General features: G+C 56.2%; 2 protein-coding genes across 5 annotated transcripts; both read left to right on the top strand.

Moving 5' to 3' along the window:
- The first annotated feature begins 11,084 nt into the window (after positions 1 to 11,084).
- On the top strand, positions 11,085 to 15,906 carry ZBTB45 (zinc finger and BTB domain containing 45). 3 transcript variants are annotated; one of them, XM_027978940.3, is made up of 3 exons: positions 11,085 to 11,156; positions 13,281 to 14,550; positions 15,149 to 15,906. In XM_027978940.3, the coding sequence occupies exons 2-3, from the start codon at positions 13,281 to 13,283 to the stop codon at positions 15,403 to 15,405; spliced, it is 1,527 nt and encodes a 508-aa protein (XP_027834741.1). In that variant the 5' UTR covers positions 11,085 to 11,156; the 3' UTR covers positions 15,406 to 15,906. The 3 variants fall into 3 exon arrangements, with proteins under 3 accessions (XP_027834741.1, XP_042087270.1, XP_042087269.1); XM_042231336.1 differs by lacking the exon at positions 11,085 to 11,156 and adding an exon at positions 11,215 to 11,484; XM_042231335.2 differs by lacking the exon at positions 11,085 to 11,156 and adding an exon at positions 11,491 to 12,841.
- A 1,175-nt stretch (positions 15,907 to 17,081) lies between these two features.
- On the top strand, positions 17,082 to 24,984 carry SLC27A5 (solute carrier family 27 member 5). Of its 2 annotated transcripts, none has more exons than XM_027978950.2 (10): positions 17,082 to 17,805; positions 18,138 to 18,347; positions 18,672 to 18,830; positions 21,500 to 21,624; positions 22,623 to 22,817; positions 22,898 to 22,988; positions 23,563 to 23,761; positions 24,221 to 24,318; positions 24,422 to 24,552; positions 24,633 to 24,984. In XM_027978950.2, the coding sequence occupies exons 1-10, from the start codon at positions 17,118 to 17,120 to the stop codon at positions 24,807 to 24,809; spliced, it is 2,073 nt and encodes a 690-aa protein (XP_027834751.1). In that variant the 5' UTR covers positions 17,082 to 17,117; the 3' UTR covers positions 24,810 to 24,984. The 2 variants fall into 2 exon arrangements, with proteins under 2 accessions (XP_027834751.1, XP_042087261.1); XM_042231327.1 differs by having other exon boundaries at positions 24,618 to 24,984.
- The last annotated feature ends 1,828 nt before the right edge of the window (positions 24,985 to 26,812 follow it).

Genomic DNA, 26,812 nt, shown 5'->3' with positions numbered 1-26,812 from the left:
GAATCGGACACGACTTAGCAACTATAACAACAATGTGTGTAATATATAATTTTTACTGTTGTGTAAAGCGAATAAAAGTCTTTCTGAAAATGTTACAGCTTAAAATTTTTTTTAAAGAGTCAGAAAAATAGGGCCATCTGCCACCATATGGTGCTCCTTCTACAGCATCTCCTCACTGAGAATGCAGACTGATGCTGTCTTCCTAAAGGAAACTGTGTTTCAGGGCAACACATGGTCCCAGTCCTTGATGAGATAATTAAATGCTGAAATTCAGAAAACATCATTTCCCAGGCGGCAATGAGTCTGGAGCAGGCCCGAACACATGCCATATACACTGCAAGGTGAACGGCGGCGGGGACTTGACTGAGAGGAGCCGGCCGCCACTGCGCCCCCTTAGGAGCAGCAGCAGCAGAACCTGCACGGACGTGATGGCGCTCATCTCCGCCAGCTGGTTCCAGCCAGCAACATTTGGCCCGAAGCCCAGCAAGTCTTTAGATCACATTTTCCATCCATGGGAGCTGAAGGAGATGTTGGAGGCAGTGAGAGAGGCCATCTGGATGGGGCAGGTCCTGCCAGAAGCTAGGACCCACTGTCCCCCACCCGTCCTCATTGAGGGGGCTGTAAACCTCCAGCCAGACGCCAGAGCAGCGACTAGCTGGGGCTGGAGCAGAAATGGACACAGACTGCACAAAGGAAGTTTCTCCTGTTTTCTGCTTTTTTTTAGCTGCACAGTGAGGCATGCTGATCTTAGTTCCCTGACCAGGGACTGAACCCATGACCCTGCAGTGGAAGTAGGGTGTCTTAATCACTGGCCTGCCAGGGAATGCCCACGCAAGAACCTTCTAGGTAGAGAGAAACGCTACAAAACTGGCTTGTGGCAATGGCTGCGCTATACGAAGTGCATCTGCTACGGGTGCACTTTCTGGCATATAAATTATACTTCAGTACAACTGTTGAAAGAGGAGAGAGGGTCCAAAGAAGATATACAAACGGGCTGGGAGAATAAGCACATAAAGAGACATTCAACAGCATTAGTCATTAGAGAAACACGGGTCAGACCATGGCGAGATACTGATTCACACCCACTTGGGATGGTTTAAAAAAAACAATTAAAATAAGGACTTCCCTGGTAGGCCAGTGGCTAACACTCCGAACTCCCAATGCACGGAGCCTGGGTTCAAATCTGGTCAGGGAATTAGATCCCACATGCCCCAACTAACACCCAGCGCTGCCAAATAAATAATGAATAAAACAAACATTTCTTTCTATGAAAATAACAGTATTGGCAGGGATATGGAGAAATTGGAACCCTCCTACCTTGCTGGTGGGAATGTAAAGTAGTATAGTCATCCTGGAAAAAAATTTGGCATTTCTTCAAATGGCTAAAGTTCGACTTACCACTTTGATCCAGCATTTAAATACGTATGCATCCAAAGGAACTGAAAACGGTGTTCAAACAAATCCCGGTAGAGCACTGTTCACAGCAGCATGGTTCACAATGGTCAAAGGTGGAAACAACCCAAAAGTCCACCGACTGATGAATGGATAGATAAACGTGGTATTTTCATACAATGGAGTCGTAACCATAAAAAGGAACAATAAGGCACTAGTATGTGCTCCAGCAAACATGAACCTTGAAAACATTATGCTAAGTGAAAAAAATCAGATACAAAAGATAACATATACTATAATGTCATTTACGTGAAATATCCAGAATATGCAAATTACAGAAACACACAGCAGAGATTATTCATTGCCAGCGGCTGGAGAGAGGGGAAAATGGAGAGCTACTGGAGGAAAATATTCTGGAATTAAACGGAGTGTGATTACGCAACACTGAAACGATATTAAAAATCCACTGAATTGCTCACTCTAAAATGGTTAGTTTCTGTGTTATGTGAATCACCTTTATTTCAAAAGAAGAGGTGAGGCTTCCAGGTCAGTAGGGAACAAAGGACCTAAGCAATCCTGAGTGGGTCCCAGGCAGGGACAAGCCAGCCTTCAGGGCTGTTTGTGGACAAACAGTGACGTGGGGATGTGGAGGAGACACACTAAGGAGTAAGGAAGCCTCCGAAGTCAGGCAGCAAGGAAATCATCCTCGTTTTTAAAAGAGGAATCCTAAAGTTAAAACAATTAACAAAAGACATACAGATGGCCAGCAGGCACAGGAAGATGCCCAACATGGCTAATTATAGAGAACTGCAAATGAAAACCAGTGAGGCATCACCTCACAGCGGCAGAATGGCCAACATGAGAAAGTCTGCAAATAATAAGCGCTGGAGAGGGCGAGGAGAAAAAGAAACCCTCCTACACTGTTGGTGGAAATGCAAGTTGGTGCAGCCACTATGGAGAACAGTATGGAGGTCCCATAAAAAACTAAAAACAGAGTTGCCATATGATCCAGCAGTCTCCCTCCTGGGTATATATCTGAACAAAACCATAAATCAAAAAGACATACGCAGGTACTTCTGGTTGTCCAGTGGTTAAGATTCCACGCTTCCACTGCAGGGGGCAAGGTTTGATCCCACATGCCACACAGCCAAAAAACAAACAACAACAACAAAAAGATACAAGCACTCTAGAGGTCACAGAAGCACTATTTACAATAGCTGAGACATGGAAACAATCTAAGTGGCTATTGACAGATAAATGGCTAAAGAAGATGTGATACATACATACAATGGAATGTTACTTGACCATAAAAAAGGAACGGAATAATACCATTTGCAGCAACATGGGTGGCCCTAGGACTTATCGTAATAAGTAAACCAGAGAAAGACAAATACCATATGATACCATTTATATGTGGAAGCTAAAACAGGACACAATGAACCTATCTATGAATACAAACAGATACACAGACACAGAGGACAGACCTGTGGTTGCCAAGGGCTAGGGTCAGGGGAAGCACACCGACTGAAGCCACCCACCCTGGCCAGGCACCGTAGTAACTATCTGCATGAGCTGTTTTATGACAGGAGATCCTGATAAGGAATACGGAATTAATAAGCCGCCACCAACCGGAAGAGTTTGGGAAAGGGCTAAAGGAGACACTGTGTGTCCGTCCACTTCCCAGAAGCCCTCTCGCTAGCATCCATCTTGGCTGAGCAATGCGTGCGCCACCAGGAAAGACTCTGAACTAGAAAGATTGGTCAAAGACCACCCGGAAACGAATCCCATCACCATAAAACCCGAGACTGCAAGCCACGCGGCAGAGCAGTTCTCCTGGGTTCCCTTACCCTCCTGCTCTCCACCCGGGTGCCCTTTCCCAATAAAATCTCTTGCTTTGTCAGCACATGTGTCTCCTCGGACAATTCATTTCCAAGTGTTAGACAAGAGCCCAGTTTCGGGCCCTGGAAGGGGTCCGCCTTCCTGCAACAGTAGGAGAGGCAAGGACCAAACTTGTGTCTCCTGCACTGGCAGACGCAAACTAGTACATATAGGATGGATAAACAACAAGGTGAGCTTCTCAGGTGGCTCAGTGGTAAAGAATCCACCTGCCAATGCAGGAGACGTGAGTTCAGTCCTTGGGTCGGGAAGATCCCCTGGAGAAGAAAATGGCAACTCACTTCAGTATTCTTGCCTGGGGAATGCTACAGACAGGAGAGCCTGCTGGGCTACAGTCCATGGGGTTGGAAAGAGTCAGAAATGACTGAGCAACTAAATCAGCAATCAGCAGCAAACAACAAGGTCCTACACAGGGAACTATATTCTATATCCTGCGATTAAACCATAATGGAAAAGAATATATTAAAAAAATGTATACATGTGTAACTGGATCACTGGGCTGAACACCAGAAATGAACACATTATAAACCAACTATACTTCAAGAAAACTAAAATGAAGATAAAACAAAAAGAGAAGAGATAGCCAGCATCTCAAACACAAAACGGGCAGAGTGGAGGAGACGAGGGCCCAGTGGGCCTCAGCCTCCATGGACACAGCAGGAAGACAGGCTGGAAGAGCAAGCCTAGGGGTTCAGCAGCAGTCACCAATGTTAGCAGGGAAGTGCTCCTCAGACCTGAGGCCAAGGGCACAGCTTCTGTAAGGAAAACAAGGAATGATCCAACAAGATAAAATTCGTAACAGCTGGGTGGCAGGCACAGCAGCCCAACCGGAGCTACGGCAGCCTCATATGGTGCGGTTTCACTGCTATGAACTGTCCGGCGCAGGCAAGTCTACGGTGATGTTAGACCTGCAGTTGCCTGGAACAGGGGTGGGATCAGAGACTCACATGCAAGGACAAAGGGATCTCAGTGGAGGTGAGAGAAATGTTCTCAAGCAGGAGGATGCTAAAGAAAGTGCAAGTGAAAGTCGCTCAGTTGTGTACGACTCTTTGCGACCCCATGGACTATACAGTTAATAGAATTCTCCAGGCCAGAATACTGGAGTGGGTAGCCATTCCCTTCTCCAGGGGATCTTCCCAACCCAGGGATCGAACCCAGGTCTCCCGCATTTCAGGCGGATTCTTTACCAGCTGAGCCACAGAATGGTAAATTGACTAAAAACAACTGGGCCATATGTGCACACGGCATGGAGAATTTATCATAGACTTTGGTGTTCAGAGGTAGGAAGAGTTGTACTGGGTCCCTGCGCCAGGGTGCCAGGAACTCCCAGCCCCAGGTCAAGCAATGGAAGGGAGGGGAAGTCACTAAGGAACACTGGTTAAAATAAGCATTTGAACCTAGCCTCAAGGGATGCGTTAACCCAAGGGTGGAACAGGAGGCCATAAGGACAGAATTACCTACATGTGACAAGCCCAGTGGCTTTCCCGTTACCTACAAGCTTTATTTTAAAGGCTTCCCTCATAACTCTTTGTAGGGCTTCCCTTGTGGCTCAGCTGGTAAAAAATCTGCCTCTCATGCAGGAGACCTGGGTTCAATCCCTGGGTTGGGAAGATCCCCTGGAGAAGGGAAAGGCCACCCACTCCAGTGTTCTGGCCTGGAGAATTCCACGGACTGTATAATCCATGGGGTCACAAAGAGTAAGACACAACTGAGAAACTTTCACTTTACTTTTAAAAAAAATTTTAGTTTTACTTGAAAAAAGGTTTTTAGTGTACTAAAAACAGAACAAAAAATAAAGAGAGAGAAGACAGGAATACTCGGCAGCTTGAGAGTGTAGGAGCTCCAGTGTGTGTTCCATTGTTCTCTGTGCTTCTTGTTTTCTTTTTTTAACTTCTGGAAATTAATCCAAGGGCCCAGTAGAGGACCCAGGTGCACTGACCTTGGAGAAGCAACAGTGGTGAAACTGGAGGGAAGGGGAAAGGGCGCAACTAGTGAAAGAGCAATACAGCCCGAGGGCAGAACTTAAACTGGTTAGAACCAAATGAATGTGTCCAAGATGGCAGACAAGGCAACTTGATTAGTTCCTGATCCTTAGTATATACTCAGTGTAACACATGAGTATTGTAACACATTAGCAAGCTGACACACCCAGAGACACCATGACAGTTCCAAGGGGATCATCAAGAACCAAAAAGTGGGCATTGACACAATTCCAGATGTTCAAGCTGGATTTAGAAAAGGCAGAGGAACCAGAGGTCAAATTGCCAACATCCCTTGGATCATCAAAAAAGCAAGAGAGTTCCAGAAAAACATCTACTTCTGCTTTATGAACTATGTCAAAGCCTTTGACTGTTCAGATCACAATAAAATGTGGGAAATTCTTCAAGAGATGGGAATACCAGACCCCCTGACCTGCCTCCTGAGAAATCTGTATGCAGGCCAAGAAGCAAGTTAGAACCAGACATGGAACAACAGACTGGTTCTATTTTCTAAATCGGAAAGGAATACATCAAGGTTGTATATTGTCATGCTGCTTATTTAACTTATATGCAGAGTACATCATGTGACATGCCAGGCTGGATGAAGCACAAGTTGGAATCAAGATTGCCAGGAGAAATATCAACAACCTCAGATATGCAGATGACACCACCCTTATGGCAGAAAGCAAAGAAGAACTCAAGAGCCTCTTGATGAAAGTGAAAGAGGACAGTGAAAAAGTTGGCTTAAAACTCAACATTCAGAAAACTAAGATCATGGCATCCGGTCCCATCACTTCATGGGAAATAGATGAGGAAACAATGGAAACAGTGAGACTTTATTTTCTTGGACTCCAAAATCACTGCAGATGGTGACTGCAGCCATGAAATGAAAAGATGGTTGCTTTTTGGAAGAAAAGCTATGACCAACCTAGACAGTATATTTAAAAAACAAAAACATTACTTTGCCAACAAAGGTCCATCTAGTCAAAGCTATGGTTTTCCCAGTAGTCATGTACAGATGTGAGAGTTGGACTATAAAAAAAGCTGAGTGCTTAAGAATCGATGCTTTTGAACTGTGGTGTTGGAGAAGACTCCTGAGAGTCCCTTGGACTGCAAGGAGATCCAACCAGTCTATCCTAAAGGAAATCAGTCCTGAATATTCATTGGAAGGACTGATGCTGAAGTGAAACTCCAAAAGTTTGGCCACCTGATGAGAAGAACTGACTCATTGGAAAAGATCCTGATGCTGGGAAAGATTGAAGGCAAGAGAAGGCAGAGGACGAGATGTTTGGATGATACCACCAACTCCCTGGACACGAGTTTGAGTAAACTCCAGGTGTTGGTGATGGACAGGGAGGCCTGGCGTGCTGCAGTCCACGGGGTCACAAAGAATCGGACACAACTGAGCAACTGAACTGACAATTCCTGGAAATCTCTGCCCTTCCCCAAAACAGTTGGAATAATCCTCCCACTCATTAGCCTATAAAATTACCCAGCCCATAACAGCTGACCACGCACATTTCGAGGCTGCACTCACCCTCTGCCGTGGCCCACACTCTGTGGAGCGTGTTTCTCTCTGAATAAACCCACTTCTTACCTACCTCCTTGTCTCCCACTGAATTTTTCCTGTCATGAGACACGAAGAACCTGAGCCTCAGAAAGTCCAGATACCTGGTAAGTGATTCTAATTAAAAGATCATGGGTTCAAGTCCCAATCTTCGGTGCTCAGCTTTCTTTATAGTCCAACTCTCAAATTCATACATGACTACTGGGAAAACCATAGCTTTGACTAGATGGACCTTTGTTGGCAAAGTAATGTTTTTGTTTTTTAATATACTGTCTAGGTTGGTCATAGCTTTTCTTCCAAAAAGCAACCATCTTTTCATTTCATGGCTGCAGTCACCATCTGCAGTGATTTTGGAGCCCAAGAAAATAAAGTGTCTCACTGTTTCCATTGTTTGCCCATCTATTTCCCATGAAGTGATGGGACCGGATGCCATGATCTTAGTTTCCTGAATGTTGAGTTTTAAGCCAACTTTTTCACTGTCCTCTTTCACTTTCATCAAGAGGCTCTTGAGTTCTTCTTTGCTTTCTGCCATAAGGGTGGTGTCATCTGCATATCTGAGGTTGTTGATATTTCTCCTGGCAATCTTGATTCCAACTTGTGCTTCATCCAGCCTGGCATGTCACATGATGTACTCTGCATATAAGTTAAATAAGCAGCATGACAATATACAGCCTTGACGTACTCCTTTCCCAATTTGGAACCAGTCTGTTGTTCCATGTTCAGTTCTAACTATTGCTTTCTGACCTGCATATAGGTTTCCCAAGAGGCAGGTCAGGTGGTCTGGTATTCCCATCTCTTTCAGAATTTTCCACAGTTTGTTGTGATCCATATAGTCAAAGGCTTTGACATAGTCCATAAAGCAGATGTTTTTCTGGAACTCTCCTGCTTTTCTGATGCTCCAGTGGATGTTGGCAATTTGACCTCTGGTTCCTTTGCCATTTCTAAACCCAGCTTGAACATCTGGAAGTTCATGGTTCATGTATCGTTGAAGCCTTGCTTGGAGAATTTTGAGCATTACTTTGTAAGCATGTGAAATCCCACACCTGGCACAGCCCGTGTCCACCAGGATAGGGCTGGGCTTGGAGACCTGAACACTGGGCTTCCCCTTGGATGGTGGCTGCCATAGCAAGAAGTTGGAGGGAGATTGGGGACCCTGAGTGAGCTGGGAGGAGGGGCTGAGGCTTCTGACTCCTACCACAAACTGTGCAAACGTCCCTGGATGCCAAGTGGTTAGGACTCTGTGCTCTCACGGTGGGGGACATTGGTTTCATCCCTCGCCGGTGAGCCAGGATCCCACAAGGCATGTGGCACAGTCAAAAAATAGTTAACATCAAGTAAAACAAAAACGACCGAGGAGGAGCTGGCTGGATGGCATCACGGACTCGATGGCCGTGAGTCTGAGTGAACTCCGGGAGTTGGTGATGGACAGGGAGGCCTGGCGCGCTGCGATTCCTGGGGTCGCAAAGAGTCGGACACAACTGAGCGACTGGACTGCACTGAACACAAAAACTGTATGAGTGCGTGGGGTGGGGGAAGAGTCTGCTTCCCAGCTCAGCCAGGTGGCTGGAAAAGCCAGCTCCAAGAAGCTCTTCTCTTGCTGGCTGTCTCCCAGGGCTCTTCCGAGATCCGAGAGTCCATTGCCGCCACGCACGCATGCCTCACCACGCATCCCTCTGCCTTCAAAGCCTTGGAGCCCTTCTACTTCTAGTATTCTTCTACCTTTAAGAACCCTTATGACAAACTAGGACAAACCTAGACAGCGTGTTAAAAAGCAGATAAATCACTTTGCTCACAAAGGTCTGTATAGTCAAAGCTTTAGTTTTTCCAGTATTCATGTATGGATGTGAAATTTTCACCATAAACAAGGCTGAGTGCCAAAGAATTGACAATTTTGAATGGTGGTGCTGGAGAAGACTCTTGAGAGTCCCTCGGACTGCAAGGAGATCCAACCAGTCAATCCTGCTGCTGCTGCTGCTAGGTCGCTTCAGTCGTGTCTGACTCTGTCTGACTCTGTGCGACCCCATTGACGGCAGCCCACCAGGCTCCCCCGTCCCTGGGATTCTCCAGGCAAGAACACTGGAGTGGGCAGGTAGAACAGGGAAAAGGAGTCCAAAATGGCGGTGGCTACAAGACAAGGAAGGGAAAAGCCCGCGAAAATTAAACAAAAGAAGATCCCAGGACCAGAGTGAGGACCTCAAGTAAAACAAACAACACTCCTGGCTGGCCCAATTTACATAGGACAGGCCCAGGGAGAGAAAAACATATAAATAAAAGAGCCAAAGCCAGCTCTCTCTCTCTCCCGTGCACTGGGGCACCCTTCTCCTCGTGTCTTTAGATCGACGTGCCCTCATGCCTCGAAGATGGATTTTCCTGCTATCTTCTAAACAAAATAGAGCTGTAACACTGAGCTACAACGCTGATTTGTCTAAGAGCTATAACATGGTCCATTCAAGACCTGAGAGCTATAACACTATCTATCCAAGACCTGGGAGCTGTGACACGCAGAGGGGGCTTTAACGTCCATCACTCCAAATCTTTGTTGTGACGAGACGAGACAAGGAATCGAGGAACATACACTCGCTGACAGTCCCAAAGGAAATCAACCCTGAATATTTACTGAAAGGACTGATGCTGAAGTTGAAGCTCCAATACTTTGGCCACCTGATGCAAAGAGCGAACTCACTGGAAAGGACTCCGATGCCGGGAAAGATTGAAGGCAGGAGGAGAAGGGGATGACAGAGGATGAGATGGTTGAATGACATCACCGACTGGATGGACATGAGTTTGCACAAGCTCTAGGAGACAGTGAAGGACAGGGAAGCCTGGCATGCTAAAGTCCATGGGGTCATAAAGAGTCACAACTTAGCCACTGAACAACAACAAAGAACACTTATGATGCCCTAGGGCCCATCCAAACAATCCAGGACTATCTCCTTATCTAGTCAGCTGATTAGTAACCTTAATTATAGCTGCTATGTACTATGAACTATTAGAATTCTCAGTTAATGCCCCCAAATCCTGTCGAATGAGGCCAGTCCAGGGCAGCTTTGGCAGTTCCACTCCTGTTTAGGTTGCAGTGGCAACAGCTGTCAAGACACAGGACATAGGTGAGCCCCTGGCCTCACAGGTCGAGGTGGGCACAGCAAGGGGCCTGTGAAGCTAGTGAAGCATGATCAGTGATAAAATCCAGGGGCGAGAGGTTGGACAGAAGAGATCCAGGGAGCTGGGCAGGCCATTGTTGAAGGACTCAGATTCTTAACAAGGACAATGAGGCCATGAGACTGGGATTTTAATTAGCTTCCTTGGGGCCTGGGCCACGGAATGCTCCCTTCCCTCCTTTGAACACAGCCGCTCAGTAGCTGCCTAAGGCAGGAGGCAGGGCCTCTGACCTTATTCTCAAACTGGAGCTGAGAAGTCAGCCCGTTCCACTGTGGACTCCGAACCTGCTGCACAAAGCATGGGGTCCACTGTGGTCTAGGCATCACCTCCCTCTTCCTTCAGCCCACATAAGTAGAGCCTAAGGCCCGGCCGGTCAACATCCAGTGGGCCTGGCTGTCAGGTCCTAGGGGGTCCAGGATGTTTCTCTGCCCGGAAAGTTCTTCCCACAGATTCGGGGCTCTAAAGTGCCTCTTTGGATTCTGACTGCTCACCACCTCCCAGCTAGACGCAAAACCCGTCTCGTTGCCTCTACCGCCTGTATTTTCTGAGCGTTGGCGCGGAGTGCGGCCTGCTGAAAGCACTCTGAACATTCCCTCCTCACACCCCTCCCTGGGGCAGGTGCGCCTCCTGTAGGGGCATCGAGTCCGGGTGCCTCACCTTCTCCCTGGGCCAGGGCAAGGTGGTGCCCGTCTGTTCCCACATTCCACTCGCAGCCCCCAGACCCACATAGGTGGAGACCTGGGGTGTCCTCATCTACATGAGGGGTTTTGACCTGCCGGGACCCGCCCCGGGCTTGGGAGTCCACCGCCCTCCCGCTCTCAACCCGCCTCACCCCGCCTCACCCCAACTCACCTTCTCCCGCCCGACAGCACATGCGAGGGGCGTGGCCTACCGATTGACAACGCAGGCCCCGCCTCCGCCCCGTAGCTAGGGCGAAACTGCGCAGTTGCCCGGGGCCCCTGCGACTTTGGCCGGAAGTGCGACCTGGCGGCGGCGACTAGTCTCCATGGAAACGCCGGAAACGTGCTCTGACCGAGTGGTTCGCCGCGTCGCGGCAGCTGCGGACTTCGGTTCCGCCGGCGTCGTGGCCCGGAAGTGCGGCCTCGGAGGTGGTGAGCTGGAGGCGGCCACCGCCCGGCCTGGTGCCTGAGGAGGAGCCGGAGGTGGGGTCAGGCGAGCATCCCCCTGCCGCAGGGCCGGTGGGGAGGCCGGGGCGTGCCAGGGGAGGGGCGCCCGCGCTGGGCTTGGCGCGCTCGTCGCAGACGTGAGGGGGCGCTGCAGGACGGGGGCATGTCGCGGGCCGGGGCGCGGAGGCGGGAACCTGGGTCGGCCAGGGCCGGGGCTGGCGCAGCCGGAGCCGATCGGAGACCGGGTTGCTGGGGTCGGGGGGGCGCGAAGCAGGGCGCAGGAAACTCAAGAGGGTGCTCGGAGCAGAGGGCACGGCATGGGTCAAGGGGCGACGGCGAGGATGCCTGGGAGCCGCGGCTCAAGGTGGGCCTTTGTTCCGAGGCTCCGCTGCACCTGCAGAGATCGGAGCCTGCCGGGGCGCGGGGCGGAAAAGGAAGGGCCAGCCCCAACGGACTGGGGCGCGGGCTTTTGCCCGCGTCGCCCGGGCAGAGGCTGGAAGTCCTTTAGGTGTGGACGAATAAACCCAGTGCAGGGTGCTTGCGGCACGTGTAGACTTGGCCTGCGTAAGGAATTGTCACGGAGATCCCAGAGCTAAGGAGGGTCCCGATCTGTTCTTAATAGATCTCAACAGGCTCCCTCTGGCTGTCGGGTGGGGAATAGACCGGGAGGTGGGGGAACCTGGTGGAGGTGTGCAAAGTGGTCTGAGGGGTCAGATACGGGCATGAACGGCCCCCAGCAAAGGAAAGTCGATTTGGACGTAAGGAGCTAGAGGGGATGAGTCTGAGACCCCAGCAGGCTCCGAGGATTTCGAGGCCTCACCTAAACCAGGCTGGTGCAGAGTGGGCCCGTCTCAGGGTTTCTCATACGTTTGATAAAGGGGAAACAGGCCCAGCAAGCATGCTGCCTGTTTGACGGTGAAGTAGCTGAGCTTCTCAGATTCCCAGAGATCCCTGGGAATCCCTTCCCCTTTTCGGTGCCTGAGGGTGGGCAGTGCTGGGATTTCCAGGCTATCTTTGGACAAGAAGTATCCATATTGCTCAGCCATGCTGAACCCGATGTCTCTGCTACTCCACCTGCGTCCAACCAATCACACAGCTCTGGGCAGTCCACAGGCCCCTCTCGATGCCACACCCACACCCTGGGTCTCATGGGTGCCCCAAAGGTCGCATCAAGATTCCAGGAAGCACAGGCTGCAAGACATGTCTCCCACTAGACGTGCTTGCCTCAGCCAGAGGCCATGTATTTTCCTCCCTTCCGGCAGCACCTGCCAGGCTTCCCAGGTGGCGCCAGTGGTAAAGAACCTGCCTGCCAATGCAGGAGACATAAGAGACCCGGGTTTCATCCCTGGGCTGGGAAGATCCCCTGGAGGAGGACATGGCAACCCACTCCAGTATTCTTGCCTGGAGAATCTTCCCATGGATAGAGGAGCCTGGTGGGCTGCAGTCCATGGGGTCGCAGAGTCAGACACGACTGAATCCACTTAGTGCGCACTCAGGACACCTGCCAAGCTAATGCCCAACCTCCTCTCAACTCTTTGTGACTATGAGCACCCTTAGACCCAGAGGCCATTCATGCCAGCCCCACCCCATCGAAGACCTGCACATACACTCGATATAACCAGGTTCTGAGGCAGCAGACCTCTGGGTGTGCGTCTGCTAGCGTCTCGGATGCTCCAAGGTTGAGGGCCCGCCAAGAGGAGATGGAAAAGAAGTCCCTAGTGGTGGGAGTCTTAGCTGGCAGGGTGGGGAAGGGTGTTCTATATAGGGGCTCCTGCCCTCTTCTCCACCCTATTGGAGGAGAAGGTGGGGGAGGCCATGGATGGGAGTTAGTGGGAGTCAGAAGGGCAAAATAGGGCAGGTGGGCCCTGGGTCTTCCCACTCTGGCAGTAAGCACGCCCGGGAGGACCGAAAAGCTTTGGTGTCCCCAGCCCTCTCCCAGTGGTGCGCTGGAGGCTGGGGTTGGGGGGGGGGGGCGGGTGTCCTGCTGGGTCGGGAACCAGGAGTTGGAGGGGCCAGGGGCACTGGAGAGGGCTGGAACTCCTGAGGCCTGGGGGTGTGAGGCCCCCGGCCCGGTGAAGGGATGGCTGACCCCCTCCACACAGCCCTGTCCGGTGCAGATCGAGGGGAGGTCCCCCAGCTCACACCGCCCGTCCCGCGCAGATGGCGGCGGCGGCGGCGGAGGCGGTGCACCACATCCACCTGCAGAACTTCTCGCGGTCCCTGCTCGAGACCCTCAACGGGCAGCGACTGGGCGGGCACTTCTGTGACGTGACGGTCCGCATCAGAGAGGCCTCGCTGCGCGCCCACCGCTGCGTGCTGGCCGCCGGCTCGCCCTTCTTCCAGGACAAGCTGCTGCTCGGCCACTCGGAGATCCGCGTGCCGCCGGTGGTGCCCGCGCAGACGGTGCGCCAGCTCGTCGAGTTCCTCTACAGCGGCTCGCTGGTGGTGGCGCAGGGCGAGGCGCTGCAGGTGCTCACCGCCGCGTCGGTGCTGCGCATCCAGACGGTCATAGACGAGTGCACGCAGATCATCGCCCGCGCCCGCGCGCCCGCGCCGGGCGCCCCCGCGCCCCCGCTCGCGCCGGTGCCGCCGCCGCTGGCGCCCGCGCAGCTGCGCCACCGCTTGCGGCACCTGCTGGCGGCGCGGCCCCCGGGCCCCCCCGGCGCCGCGCACCCGCGCAAGCAGCGCCAGCCGGCGCGCCTGCAGCTGCCCGCGCCCCCCGCGCCCGCCAAGGCGGAGGGCGCGGCCTCCGAGCCCGCGCTGACTGCGGACGACGGCGTGGACGACGACGACGACGAGGCCGACGACGAGACCGACGGCGAGGACGGAGGCCCCGGGGAGGTCCAGGCGCCCCCCGCCTTCCCCGACTGCGCCGCGGGCTTCCTGCCCGCCGCGGCGGACGGCACGCGGGAGGAGCCATCCGTGCCCCCCGGCCTCCCGGATTACAGCGGGCCCGGCAGGGACTTCCTCCGGGGAACCTCGGCCGCCGAGGACGTGTTCCCCGACGGCTACGTCTCCGCCTGGCAAGAGGGCGATCAGGCCGCCCCCGAAGGCTGTCCGGCCGAGACCCCTGCCCCTCCCGATTGCGTCCTGTCGGGGCCCCGCCCACCTGGCGTGAAGACCCCCGGGCCGCCCGTGGCGCTTTTCCCCTTCCACCTGGGGGCCCCCGGGCCGCCGGCGCAACCCCCTCCCGCGCCCTCGGGGCCGGCCCCCGCGCCCCCGCCCGCCTTCTACCCAGCGCTGCAGCCGGACGCAGCTCCCAGCGCGCCACTAGGAGAGGCCCCGGCCCCAGCGGCCGCGCCCCCCGCGGCCCCCTCGACCACTCCCGCGCGCGCCCCGGGCGCCGAGCCGCCCGCCTACGAGTGCAGCCACTGCCACAAGACGTTCAGCTCTCGGAAAAACTACACCAAGCACATGTTCATCCACTCGGGTGAGCCGGGGTGGGTCTCTGGGCCCCTCGAGTTGGAGCTAGGCCTCTCGTGAACTGTCGATGGCCCAAGGGTCATCACAGCCTGGTTCCCCTCTCGGATTCGGGTGATGGGGCCGCCTGCTCTGTAACCTCGGGGGCTCTGTGCAGGCCAGCAGGGAGGGGCGCGTATACCTGGGTCTTTCCCAGTGTGAGGCCGCTGGGCCTGAACGGCGGCCAGTGACCAGAGTTCAGAAGGCTCTCTGGGCGCGGCAGGGATGGAGGAGGGGCAGCCCGGCCCTGGGCCCGACACCAGGAAGTTTGAGCGGGGAGGTCTCGTCCCTGGAGGTGGGGGTAGACCTGAGTGGTCGGCCTCGATGGGCAATCATGTCCCAGACCTACGGGCTTCCCTGCTAAGAGCTACCTGTTGGAGTCGTGAGTCGCTGACAGGTAATGATCCTGGTGTCACCGTTAGGATCTGGAAGAGGCGCGTCCCTGCCGGGTGGGGGGGATTCCGGGTTTAATGACACGTCTGATTGCGGCGGGGAGTCGTGGTCCGGCACAGCGCCCCGAAGCCCATTCCCGGCTGACCTGAGCGCGCTTCCCGCCCTGTCGCCCGCAGGGGAGAAGCCCCACCAGTGCGCCGTGTGCTGGAGATCCTTCTCGCTGCGTGACTACCTGCTCAAGCACATGGTCACGCACACTGGCGTGCGCGCCTTCCAGTGCGCCGTCTGCGCCAAGCGCTTCACGCAGAAAAGCTCGTTGAACGTGCACATGCGCACCCACCGCCCGGAGCGCGCGCCCTGCCCCGCCTGCGGCAAGGTCTTCTCGCACCGCGCGCTGCTGGAGCGCCACCTGGCCGCGCACCCTGCGCCCTGATGCGGGCCTGGGGCCTGGCCGCGCCCCGTGGGGTTGGCCTCGCCGCTCCGCTGGCTGCCGCGTCCACAGCCGATATCACACTGTCGCGTCCTCTTGGCCGCTTTCCCGCCGCCGGCCCGCGCTGTCCCCGAGCACAGGCCCTGCTCCTGCCCACCCTGTTCCCCAGCCCCGCCTGCTTCGTTCCTCCCCTCCTGCGTACTCGGCCCTCCGGTGGCGGCCGGCTGGGGGTGGTCAGGGACTCCACCGCCTCCGAGAACAGGATAATCTCCAGGCTGACCTAGGGCTCGGCCAGGGCGCCGGGCCCAGGACTCATGGCTCCGACTCGGGAGTGAGGCGGGGGCTGCTCCTCTGACCCTGTGCCAGGCTACGAGGTCCCCAGCGCCCCGACCCGAGCCACCCCTCCCTCATCTGGCGCCTAGGGCATCGCCACGGACTGAGGCCCGGCCTTGGGAGCCCTGCTCTGTAATAAAGGACTGTGGGCCGTGGGGTCCAAACCCAGAAGCATATGCCGCGGCCCATGTGTGCCTCACCGTCTGTGACCGCCGTGGGTGTTGGGGTGCAGTGCGCCTGGGTAGCACCCCGCTGGGCAGCGCTCCCTTGGGCCGCGCACCGCAGGATGGGCCACTTTGCCGTCTCGTGCCTCTGTTCTCTTTTAGGAGACGCCTGGCTCCCTAGAGCCCTCGCTCTTGTGGGAGGGGGCAGCCCTCTCTGACAAGGGTCTGGAAGCCACAACCCACCCCACCCCTCCTCACCCCCACCCCTCCACCCCTCCCCCGCCCAAGATGCAGATTTCGAGGCCCCTCCTCCGAGATCTTCCCCTCCGTCCTGATGGCCTTGATGGTTGAACTACTCACTCAGGGGGGAAGGGGATTTTGGGGGCCAGGCTACTACTAGGCAGGGGCCTGAGCTCCAGAATTACTGTCCTGGCCTGCAGGGTCCCTAGCCAGGCTGGGCTGGGGGCAGCACAGACACCAGCGGCCAGCCTCTCGGGCTGCCTACCGGCGTTGCTGAAGATGCAAGCCAGGGTCAGCTCGAGGCTCCTCCTTGCAGGCCTTCTTCACAACGCTGGCGCAAGGCCCGGACACCACCTGCAAAGTATCCTGAGCCGGGGGCAGGGGTGTGTGCGTGGGGTGTGGCCTGCGGGCCCACGTTGAGATCCTAGGCCCTCCGCTCGTTTCCATGCTCCCCTGCTGAGGCTTTCGCGCCATACCCACATTCCAGGCAACGTTCAGCCTCCTGACCCCTGAGCCTGGTCCCCACTGATGCCAGGGGTACAGCAGAGTCGGAGCAGGGCACCTGGATAGGGGGGTCAGGACCAGGTTTGAACTCAGGCGCTGCGACGTTCAGAGCTTACTGCGCACCTGCTGTGTCCCTGGCCCCCACCCAGCTCCAGCGGAGTCAGGTTAGGTCGGGGCACAGGGAGCCTCCCGGGAGGCCTGCTAGTGCCGGAGCTGCCTTGCTATCCTGCCTGGCTGGAAGTTCAGAGGACTGTTTCCCAAGAGACTGGCACCCAGTGGCAGGAATGGGGGCAGAGGGGCTGGTGACACGCAGAAGAGCAGGCAGAGCCAAACAAACACCTGGGGTTAGGAACGCTGGAGGGCAGAGTCCTGGGGCCCACACCGCGGCCAACAGTCCATGAGTCACCGCACAGGGGCGGGTCGCGGGTGGAGGTGGGCACTCCTGGACATTTCCCGGAGTTAGGAGCAAGTGCCATGGGGCTCTGGAGGCGACTGGCCTTCTCGTTGTTGCTGCTGCTGTTGCTGTGGGGCCTGGGGCAGTCGCCATGGGTGGCGGCAGGAGCCCTGGCCCTGCGCTGGCTCCTGGGCGACCCCGCCTGCGGTGCACTGCTGAGCCTGGCGGTGCTGGCAGGGCCCTGGCTGGGCCCCTGGACACCGCACTGGCTGAGCCTGGCGGCTGCGGCCCTGCTACTAACCCTGCTACCCGCACGGCCGCCGCCCGGGCTCCTCTGGCTGCCGGCCGACCTGGCCTACACCTTCCTGATGCTCCGCCTGGGCCTCCGCACCTGGGCACGCTTGCGGCGCCGGCCGCCGGACACCTTCGTGGACGCCTTTGAGCGGCGCGCACGGGCGCAGCCGGACCGCACCATCCTGGTGTGCACCGGCCCGGGGGGCCGCGCGGTCACTTTCCGGGAGCTGGACGCCAGTGCCTGCCAGGCGGCCTGGGCCCTGAAGGCCGAGCTGGCCGGCACCGCGGGCCTGTGCGCCCGGGAGCCCGCCGCCCTGCTGGTGCTGCCCTCGCGGGCGCTGCCCGCCCTGGGCCTGTGGCTGGGGCTGGCCAAGCTGGGCTGCCCGGTGGTCTGGATCAACCCCCACGGCCGCGGGCCACCCCTGGCGCACGCGGTGCTGAGCTCCGGGGCCCGCGTGCTGGTGGTGGACCCAGGTGAGAACCCCCGGACAAGGGCGTTGGCGGGGCTGGGGAGAGGGCGGCGAGGACTGCTGTCCAGGGGGTCCCAGTGGCGGCTGGCTCTTAGCCCACAGCCTGCTGGCTCTTAGGACCCAAACCCAGTTGCTGGACAGAAATGCTGAAGGTACCAGAGTTCTGTTATTTTTTTTCACCATGGCTATTTGCGGGTGTTTCGCACCCCAATACCCATTACAGGTAAGGGAGGTGTGCTTCACGGACGCAGGGGGGGCCTCGGCACATTTCGCCCCTCCCACCGCAGGGGCTTCCCCCCACCACCACCCTGAAGCCTCCTCTGACCCCTCCCGCAGAGCTCCGGGCAAACCTGGAGGAGGTCCTGCCCAAGCTGCAGGCGGAGAAGGTGCACTGCCTCTACCTGGGCCAAAGCTCCCCCACGCCCGGGGTGGGGGCCCTGGGTGCCGCCCTGGCCGCAGCCCCCTCAGACCCCGTGCCCGCTGACCTGCGGGCGGACATCAAGTTGCGAAGCCCAGCCCTGTTCATCTATACCTCGGGGACCACTGGTGAGCATGCCCGACATCCAGGCCCAACCTCTGAACTCTCCTGCTGACCTGACCTCAAGCCTGATTTGTGCCCTCAAACTTGGCCTCTGAAACCCTCCTTGCCCCTGGATTGTGACCCCTGGCCCCAACGTTGACAGCCAGTGTTATTTGAATGGTCGGTGCCAGAACCTTGCCTCTGGCCAGTAAACAGCTGCTGAAACCATGACCTTTGGAATTCATCAGCTGAACGCAGATGAAAACCCACCCATGCTGGCCATCTTTCCAGAGCCTCAAACCCCTGAGCTTGCGGGCCTGCCCTACCCCCCTCTCCCCTCTTCTCCCCAGGGCTCCCCAAGCCTGCCATCCTCACCTACGAGCGGGTGCTGCAGGTATCAGGGATGCTGACTTTGTGTGGGGTCACAACTGATGACGTGGTCTACACGGTCCTGCCTTTGTACCACACCATGGGGCTTGTCCTTGGAGTCCTCAGTTGCCTGGACCTTGGTAAGCCTTTCTTTCTTTGAGGTCTCCACTCAATCCACAGGACTCCCAGCCTGGATGTCAGGGTGACAAGCCCCATAGGTTACCCAGAACCCCAGGTTCCCATCTTTGACAAGGGACAGCAAAGGCCAGGGCCACCTGGACAGAGGGACAGACACCCGGGGAGTCCTTCGTGGCTGTGCTGTGGGCAGGAAGAGAGCGGTGCTGCTGTGGGTGTCAGGCATTCCTGGCAGTCAGTGTCCCAGGTGGAGCCAGTGAGGGAGCCGGCAGCAAGCCTTCCTTCCTAGACACCTGGCCACGAATTCAGTGAACAGACCGCCTGCTCGGTTTTGTTGCCATTGTTGTCGTTTCTGAAATTTTAACATGGAATATATTGAAATATCAGAATCCCTAAAGTTTTCTACAGGAACCCTCGGGTTCTCACCACCCAGCTGCAGTTGCTAGCAGCATTTTGCTCTTCTGTATTTTGATTATCACCTCCCCTTTACTCTCACTTTTTACTCTCATTATTTCTTCAAAAATCTTAAAATCGTGGGCCATTTCAAACATACCGGAAAGCAGAGGAGATAGTTTGATGAAGTCTCTGAAATCCTCACCCAGCCTCAACAATTGTTAACATGTTGCCAATTTTAATTAATAGGAACTCCCTTCTTTCTGGATTATTTTCGAGGAGATTCTGGATACTATCTTTCTCTTTGTAAATATTGCAGTATGTATCTCTAATATGTAAGAACTTAAACACCTGTGACCACTGCGATTATCACACCTGCCTGCAAAGTTAACAGTAACTCTTGGATACTCTCTGGCGCTCACCTCATGTTAAGAATTTCCCAGGAGCTCCCTAGTGGTCCAGCGTCGAAGACTGTGCGCTCCCACTGCAGGGGCCGCAGGTTCGATCTCTGCGCAGGAAGCTAGAGCCCATATGCTGCAACTAGGCCCAGGGCAGCCGAGTAAGTGATTACGTATATTTTTAAAAATTAGCACAATTATCTTTTTGCAGTTCAAGTGTTCTTTGTTCTTGCTTGCGTGGTCTCTGTTCCTCTCCCTCCCACATTCCTGTTAAAACTGGATAGCCTTTCTAGAGATGTTTTCATTTATTTTTAAAACAGTTTTTGTTTCTTTGGCCGCACCAGGTCTTAGTTGGGGCATGCAGGACTTAGTTCCCCGACCAAGAATCAAACCGGGGCGCCTGCATCGGGAGCTTACAGTCTTAGCCACGAGACCACGAGGGAAGTCCCTGTTTTATTTTTACTTTTTTTTGTTTGTTTTTTTGGCTCTTTTCAAGAGACTCACTTTTTTTAAAATTTTAACTGAAGGATAATTGCTTTAGCATATTGTGTTTGTCTCGGCCATACATCAACGCGAATCAGCCACGGGCATACGTGTCCCCTCCCTCCTGAACCTCCCTCCCACCTCCCACCCCATCCCACTCCAGGTTGTCATAGTGTCTTCATTTATTTTAAAACGATCTTTATTCATTTATCTGGCTGCAGTGGGTCTGAGCTGTGTCCTGCAGGGCCTTCGATGTGGTGCCTGGACTCGGTTGCTCTGTGGCAGGTGGGATCCCCAGCCACGGATCAAACTTGTGTCCGCTGCATCGCAGAGTGGGCTCTTAGCCACTGGGCCACCCGAGGGGAATCCCCGCGGCGTTTTCAGATTCGGTTTAATTATTCTTGGGAAGAACTGCGGTGCAGTGCATATGCTTCCCAATTTGTCACACCAGAGACTTCTTACAACTGGGGTCCCACCTCAGGCGAAGAATTGGGACGTTTTCATTGGAAAAATCCTTATCAACCTCCCCCCTGGTCTTAGCAGCTCTTGAAGCCCTTTCCAGAATCCAGGCATTTCACTTGGGGTTGCCAACAGAGCTGTTGCTTTCAAGGACCCAGCATCCGTTTTCACAGAGAGGACATTATACTTCACCTCCATCAAGATGCAGCTTCGAAGAAGACACACACCTGCTCCCTTCCCAAGCACAGGAGCAGGCATCCCTCTGGGCGCAGGGCTGATATCATTAGCTTGCGGGGTTTTCTGAGGATTAGGGCTGAGGTGGGGAGAGTGCCATCCTCAGGGCCAGCTGCAGAGGGAATCAGAAAAAGAGGGAGCACTTTCCTGGGGTGACTGTGCGTGCTAAGCCACTCCAGTCGTGTCCGACTCTTTGCGACCCCATGGACTGTAGCCCACCAGGCTCCTCTGTCCACGGGATTCTCCAGGCAAGAACACTGGAGTGGGTGGCCATGCCTTTCTCCATGGGGTGACTGTAGTGGCCCCGAAGATGTACTGATCCACACGTCCATCCTTCAAAACATCCATATATCCACCCAGCAACGCAGCCCCCCATCACCCATCCATCCTTCTGCCCACTATCCATTTGCCCAGCTAGACAGGCATTGCTAAGACATTTATCACAATCACGAAGGACTCCTGCTCACAGCCCTCATTAGCAGGGTTCGCTTTCTACCAGGCACCGAGCTTCCCACACATTCTGAAGACAGGATGTGGACTCAGGCCGGGCTGTGCTCTTCTCATGGAGACAGTCCTGGCTGGGCCAGTGACACAGAGATGTGCGTGATGCCATCCTGGGCTTCATGGACCACAGCCAGGTGGTCAGAGCAGCTTCTCACAGCAGCTCAGAGGCCTGACCTGAAACCCCTTCCTCTCCCCCCTTCCAGGGGTGACCTGTGTCCTGGCCCCCAAGTTCTCTGCCTCTGGCTTCTGGGACGACTGTCGGCAGCACGGTGTGACTGTGATCCAGTACGTGGGCGAGATCCTGCGGTACCTGTGCAACACACCCCAGGTGAGATGCACAAAGTGCCCCCGAGTCATCCCAGTGAAGGTCTCAGGGAGATTCGGGCCAGGACTCACACAGTGGCCCTCGGGACAGGGGGTCCCACGCAAGGTTTCCCATCACAGCTGCTCCGAGGATCAGCTGTGCTATCGTGTGGTGGGGGGGTGACTTCACCTCTCTCAGCCTCAGTGTCCTCTTTGGGGAAACAGAATAACGCCTCACAGGGGCGCAGTGAGAATCAAACACGTAAAGTACCCAGAGCAGGCTGCGGCTCGGGGTGACGTCACTAGTCCTGAGCAGGCCTCACCCTATGGATCAAGGACACGCGGACCCCAGGTGATTCTCTCAAGGAGTGTGTGTTCCAACTCTTGGCGACCCCCTGGACTGTAGCCCACCAGGCTCCTCTATCCATGGAATTCCCAGGCAAGAATAGTGGAGTGGGTGGCCATTTCCTTCTCCCAACCCAGAGGTCAAACCGTGGTCTCCTGCATTGCAGGCGACTCTTTACCATCTGAGCGACCAGGGGGAGCCCTAGCGTCCCCCCAAATGAAATCTCCAGGTAACCACTCAGGAAGAGGTTCCTGGTAACTAACCCAAGTAAGGCCCCCGGGGAACTCCTCTTCAAGTCAGTCCCCCAGGTTACCTTCAGGTAAAGGCCCCCCCAAGTAACTCCTCCTGCTAAGGCCTCCAGTAAACCTCCCCAGGTAGAAGCTTCAGATAACCACCCCTGTGTAAGACCCCAGAGGTCTCTTTTAGGTCAGACCCTATAGAAGGGCCTCTGACCACCCCTACATATTCCTCCAGGTAAGGTTCCCAGGTATCCTCCGCAGGTAAGCCCTGCAAGTAACTCTCTCCAGGTATAGACTCCAGGTAACTACTCTAAAGTTAAGAACTCAGATCCTCTCGATATAGGCCCCCATCACCTCCCAGGATAGCTCTCCTGGGTAAGGGCTACTGGGCACACCCAAGGGCAGCCCCTCCTCACCCTTCTCGGGGTGTCCCTGCAGCGGCCAGAGGACTGGACACACAAAGTCCGCCTGGCGATTGGCAGTGGACTCCGGGCAGAAGTGTGGGAGACCTTCCAGCGGCGCTTTGGCCCCATTCGGATCTGGGAAATGTACGGCTCCACCGAGGGCAACGTCGGCTTCATCAACTACCCAGGGCGCTGTGGGGCCCAGGGCAAGACCAGCTGCTTCCTCCGAGTGAGTTGCTGGGAATGACGGGGCCCTGAGTGGGGCCGAGCCCACCGGACCTCTGCTGATGCCTCCCACCGTCTACTCAGATGCTGTCCCCCTTTGAGCTGGTGCAGTACAGCCTGGAGACAGAGGAGCCTCTGAGGGACAGTCAGGGCCTCTGCATCCCTGCGAGGCCAGGTACGGGGCTGGGGAACCTCCCCAGGTGTGCAAAGAGGGGAGAGCCGCGGGCTTCTCTGTGGCTGGAACATGCCACCCGAAGCCTCAAGGTGGCTGATGCCCAGTGGTGGCGCCTGCAGTCCTCAGCCCGGCCCTGTGTCCCTGGTCTGTCTGCCCACGGTCTGGGGCCTCCCTCTCAACTGGTCGGCTCTGCCCAGCTCCTCTGCTTCAACCTCTGGCTCTGCTGCGTCTCTGGCTGTCCATCTGAGGTGTTTGCTTGCGCTTTCTGTGGAAGTCCCATCCTCCCAGGGATCAAGCTCCGGCCCTGAACCTTCTCGAGGGTCTTCTCTCCTGGGGCCTGGCAAGGTCACAGCGGAATCTCTCTTCCCATCACCATCTGTGTCTCTCCCTTGCCCATCCTCACTGGCCTTTTCCTCTTCTGAGGGGACTCTCTGATACCACCTTCATTTCCTGTCTCTGTCTCTGGATCCGTTTCTGGGTCTGTCTCTTCTCTGGCAGAGTCCGGGCCGCGGCCTGGGGGGCGCTCCTGACGCGCTCGGCCACGGCTAGTGCCCGACTCCCGCTCCTACCCCAGGGGAGGCAGGCCTGCTGCTGACCCAGGTGTTGCGTCACCAACCCTTCCTGGGCTACCGCGGGCCCCGGGAGCTGTCAGAAAAGAAGCTGGTGAAGAACGTGCGGCGCCCGAACGACCTTTACTACAACACCGGGGACGTGCTGGCCATGGACCACGAAGGCTTCCTCTACTTCCACGACCGCCTTGGGGACACCTTCCGGTACCGCGGGGCTCCTCAGGCCTGGACGAGCGGATTCGGGGAGGGGCGGGGGCTTGGGGAAGGGGGCAGGGCCTCTCCCCCGGGGGGGGGGGGGGGGGGCGCGGCCCTAAAGGCCAGGAGGCGGGGCCCCGCCTACCCAGGGGCGGGGCTTATGGACCCGGAGGGGCGGGGCTTGTTGGAGGAGGCGGGGCCTCTCCTACGGGGGGCAGGCCTAATGACCAGGAGGCGGAGCTTACAAATTCCAGAGGGGGCGAGGGCTTGGGGGAGGAGGCGGGGCCTACTCTTTCTGGGGGCGGGACTTATAGCCAGGAGGCGGGGCCTATCCTTTCCAGGGGTGGGCCGCTTGTTCATATTCAGGACGCCACAGGCCGGGGCCTAGGGGACAGGAGGTGGCGCTTGGTCAGGGGTGGAACCTCCTTTCCCGCGCCCTGATCCCAGGCACCCGCTCCAACCCCACAGGTGGAAGGGTGAGAATGTGTCCACGCGGGAGGTGGAGGGCGTGCTGTCAGTCGTGGACTTCCTGCAGGAGGTGAACGTGTACGGTGTGCCTGTCCCAGGTGCGGAGGAGTGCACAGCCCTGGGGGAGGGACAGAGGCTTGTTCCAGCTGCGAGGACCCAGGAGAGGGCAGCTGTGGTGCTGAGGTTGCACGTGTTCCCCAGGGTGTGAGGGCAAGGTGGGCATGGCCGCCGTGCAGCTGGTGCCCGGCCAGGCCTTCGACGGGCAGAGGCTGTACCAGCACGTGCGCACTTCGCTCCCGGCCTACGCCGCTCCCCATTTCATTCGTATCCAGGTGAGCTCGGGTGGCCGGAGGGGTGGGTGGGAGGCCCGGCAAGGCGGTTGCAATCGAGGTTACAGTCTCTCCCCCCGCAGGACGCCTTGGAGATCACAGGCACGTTCAAACTGGTGAAGTCCCGGTTGGTGCGCGAGGGCTTCAACGTGAGCGTCGTCGCTGATCCTCTGTTCGTCCTGGACAGCCAGGCCCGAGCCTTCCGGCCCTTGACTCCAGATATATACCGGGCAGTGTGTGAGGGAGCCTGGAGACTCTGACCTCCCAGCAGCTCACAGGACATCCGAAGGCACGCCACCCAACGCTGGCCCCCGCCTCCACTTGTCCCCTCACCCACTCCCCAGACCCAACGAGCCTGGCCTTATCCCCAGCTTCACAGGCTGGGGTGACCCTGGCCCGCACCAGAGCGAGAATAAACCCGGATGTGTACACTGATGTCTGTGTGGATGGGGAATGAGCCAGAGGTGTGGGGTCCCCGCCGAGGGGCACCCCTACCTGGACAAGGCCAGGGGAATGGCCGGAATCAGCGGCTCGCTGCAGCCACTCCAGGGGGAGACAACACGCCAAGTCTGCCTGTGGCCTCTGTCGGGGCTGGACCGGGCTGCAGACGAGGACGTGGTCTGGAGAGTGTCGGGAGAAGTGCCGTGAGGGGCGGTCTGACAAGGGCCAGAGGCAAGGCTTCTGGAGAATGGAGGCCATGGTGTCTTGGGGCTGGAAGTGCCCTTGGGGGCACTGCGGGAGCTGCAGGCCGGCTGATGTCAGCAAGAGCAGCTGTGCTAGTAACAGCCCTGCTGTGGTCAGCTGCTCCTGCCATGTCTTGTGTTGGACTCTGCTCTCCAGGCGTCCCTGGACTCCTGTGCCAAACAACCCCTGCCAGCTGATACGTCCACTTCTCGGGCACATGCCGTGCTGCAAGTGGGGTTAAGCTGTGGCCACCCCCCAGTGAGGCCTGGTTCAAGGGGCCCTGGCCGATGAGGCTCTCACTCCATTTCCTCTTGACAGAAGAGGCTAGCACCCACTCCATCAACAGAAAAGCGTGTGCTGGGAGCCTGGAGAGCCACGTGGCGGGGGTGGGTGTGCTGGACAGGAGCCTGGGTCTGTGGGTCCCCGAGCCTGCGGCATGGATTGACAGCTGTCCACTTCCAGGCTGGGTGGCCTGGGCAATGCCTAGAACCACTTGCCTCTCAAGCACTGGTTTCCTTCATTGTAAAATGGGTCTGAGGAGTGTGTCTACCTCAACAGATGTTTGTGGATATTAAAAAAATTAAAAGGTGGAGGGCTCCCCTGGTGGCTCAGTGGTCAGGAATGCACCTGCCGATGCACGGTTCAGTCCCTGGCTGGCGACCTAAGACCCCACACCGTGTGCCTCGGGGGCAACGCGCATGCCATGACTGTTAGGCCCAGGCACCGCGACTGGAGAGACACTCACACACCGTAACAAAGACCCAGCGCAAAACAGGGAAAAGTCATCTCAAGGTTACATGCGGAGTTAGCGTAAGGTCAGTCATCACAGTCATCTTATACCTGAGAAAAAGACATATGTCCACACCAACTCATGCACATCAATGCTCATAGCTGCATTATTCCCAGTCCCCAAACCTGCAAACAATCCAGTGCCCAGACAACTTAGGAATGGACAAACCAGATGTGCTAAATGCGTAAATGGCGTATTATTTAGCAGCAGCAGCAAAAAAAAAAAAAAAAAAAAAAGCAGCTCTGATGGATCCACAGAGACAGAAAAGAGACCGGTGACTGCCAGGGGCGGGGGGAGGAGGACATGGGGGACTGCCAACAGCGGTGCATGCTTTGGGTAATGAGGAAAAGTTCTAAACCTGTGATGACTGAGGCACAGCCCTGTGAATACACTAAAAACCACTGCATTGCATACCTGCAAGGAGTGAACTGCATGGCATAGGGCTGTCTCCATAAAGCTGAGAAGTCTCGACACTGCAATTTAACATTTTACAACGTGTGCATTGCTTTTTAGAATATTAAGCCTTTACCTACCTTGCTGGCTGAGTTTGGAGCGTCTCTTCAAAGTCGTGACCCAGGCCAGCATCCCGCTCTCCTGCCCCGCTCTCCCCAGCCTCGCTCAGTAGCTTTGGGGTGCGGTACCCTACCTGCCTCTGGTGCATCTTCATCAAGTGCCATGGTGCCCGTGGCAGGCAGCCTGCTCCTGGGCCCAGCGTTGTAACCATCTCCTGCTCAACCAGCCCTAGAGCTATCAAGATGACTCAACACACAACACGTGGAGGTGAGCACC

The sequence above is a fragment of the Ovis aries genome, chromosome 14 (assembly GCF_016772045.2).
Source record: "Ovis aries strain OAR_USU_Benz2616 breed Rambouillet chromosome 14, ARS-UI_Ramb_v3.0, whole genome shotgun sequence".
Lineage (NCBI taxonomy): Eukaryota > Metazoa > Chordata > Mammalia > Artiodactyla > Bovidae > Ovis > Ovis aries.
Note: the sequence above shows the minus strand (reverse complement) of the source record. Positions and strands in the feature narration are given on the sequence as shown.

Coding starts and splice junctions, on each gene's coding strand:
- ZBTB45 (XM_042231336.1), top strand. CDS start 11,284: ATGTCGCGGGCCGGGGCGCGGAGGCGGGAACCTGGGTCGGCCAGGGCC. Junction 11,485..13,280: donor CCTGGGAGCCGCGGCTCAAG/GTGGGCCTTTGT, acceptor CGTCCCGCGCAG/ATGGCGGCGGCGGCGGCGGA. Junction 14,551..15,148: donor GCACATGTTCATCCACTCGG/GTGAGCCGGGGT, acceptor TGTCGCCCGCAG/GGGAGAAGCCCCACCAGTGC.
- SLC27A5 (XM_042231327.1), top strand. CDS start 17,118: ATGGGGCTCTGGAGGCGACTGGCCTTCTCGTTGTTGCTGCTGCTGTTG. Junction 21,625..22,622: donor ACCTGTGCAACACACCCCAG/GTGAGATGCACA, acceptor GTGTCCCTGCAG/CGGCCAGAGGACTGGACACA. Junction 22,989..23,562: donor CTGCATCCCTGCGAGGCCAG/GTACGGGGCTGG, acceptor CTCCTACCCCAG/GGGAGGCAGGCCTGCTGCTG.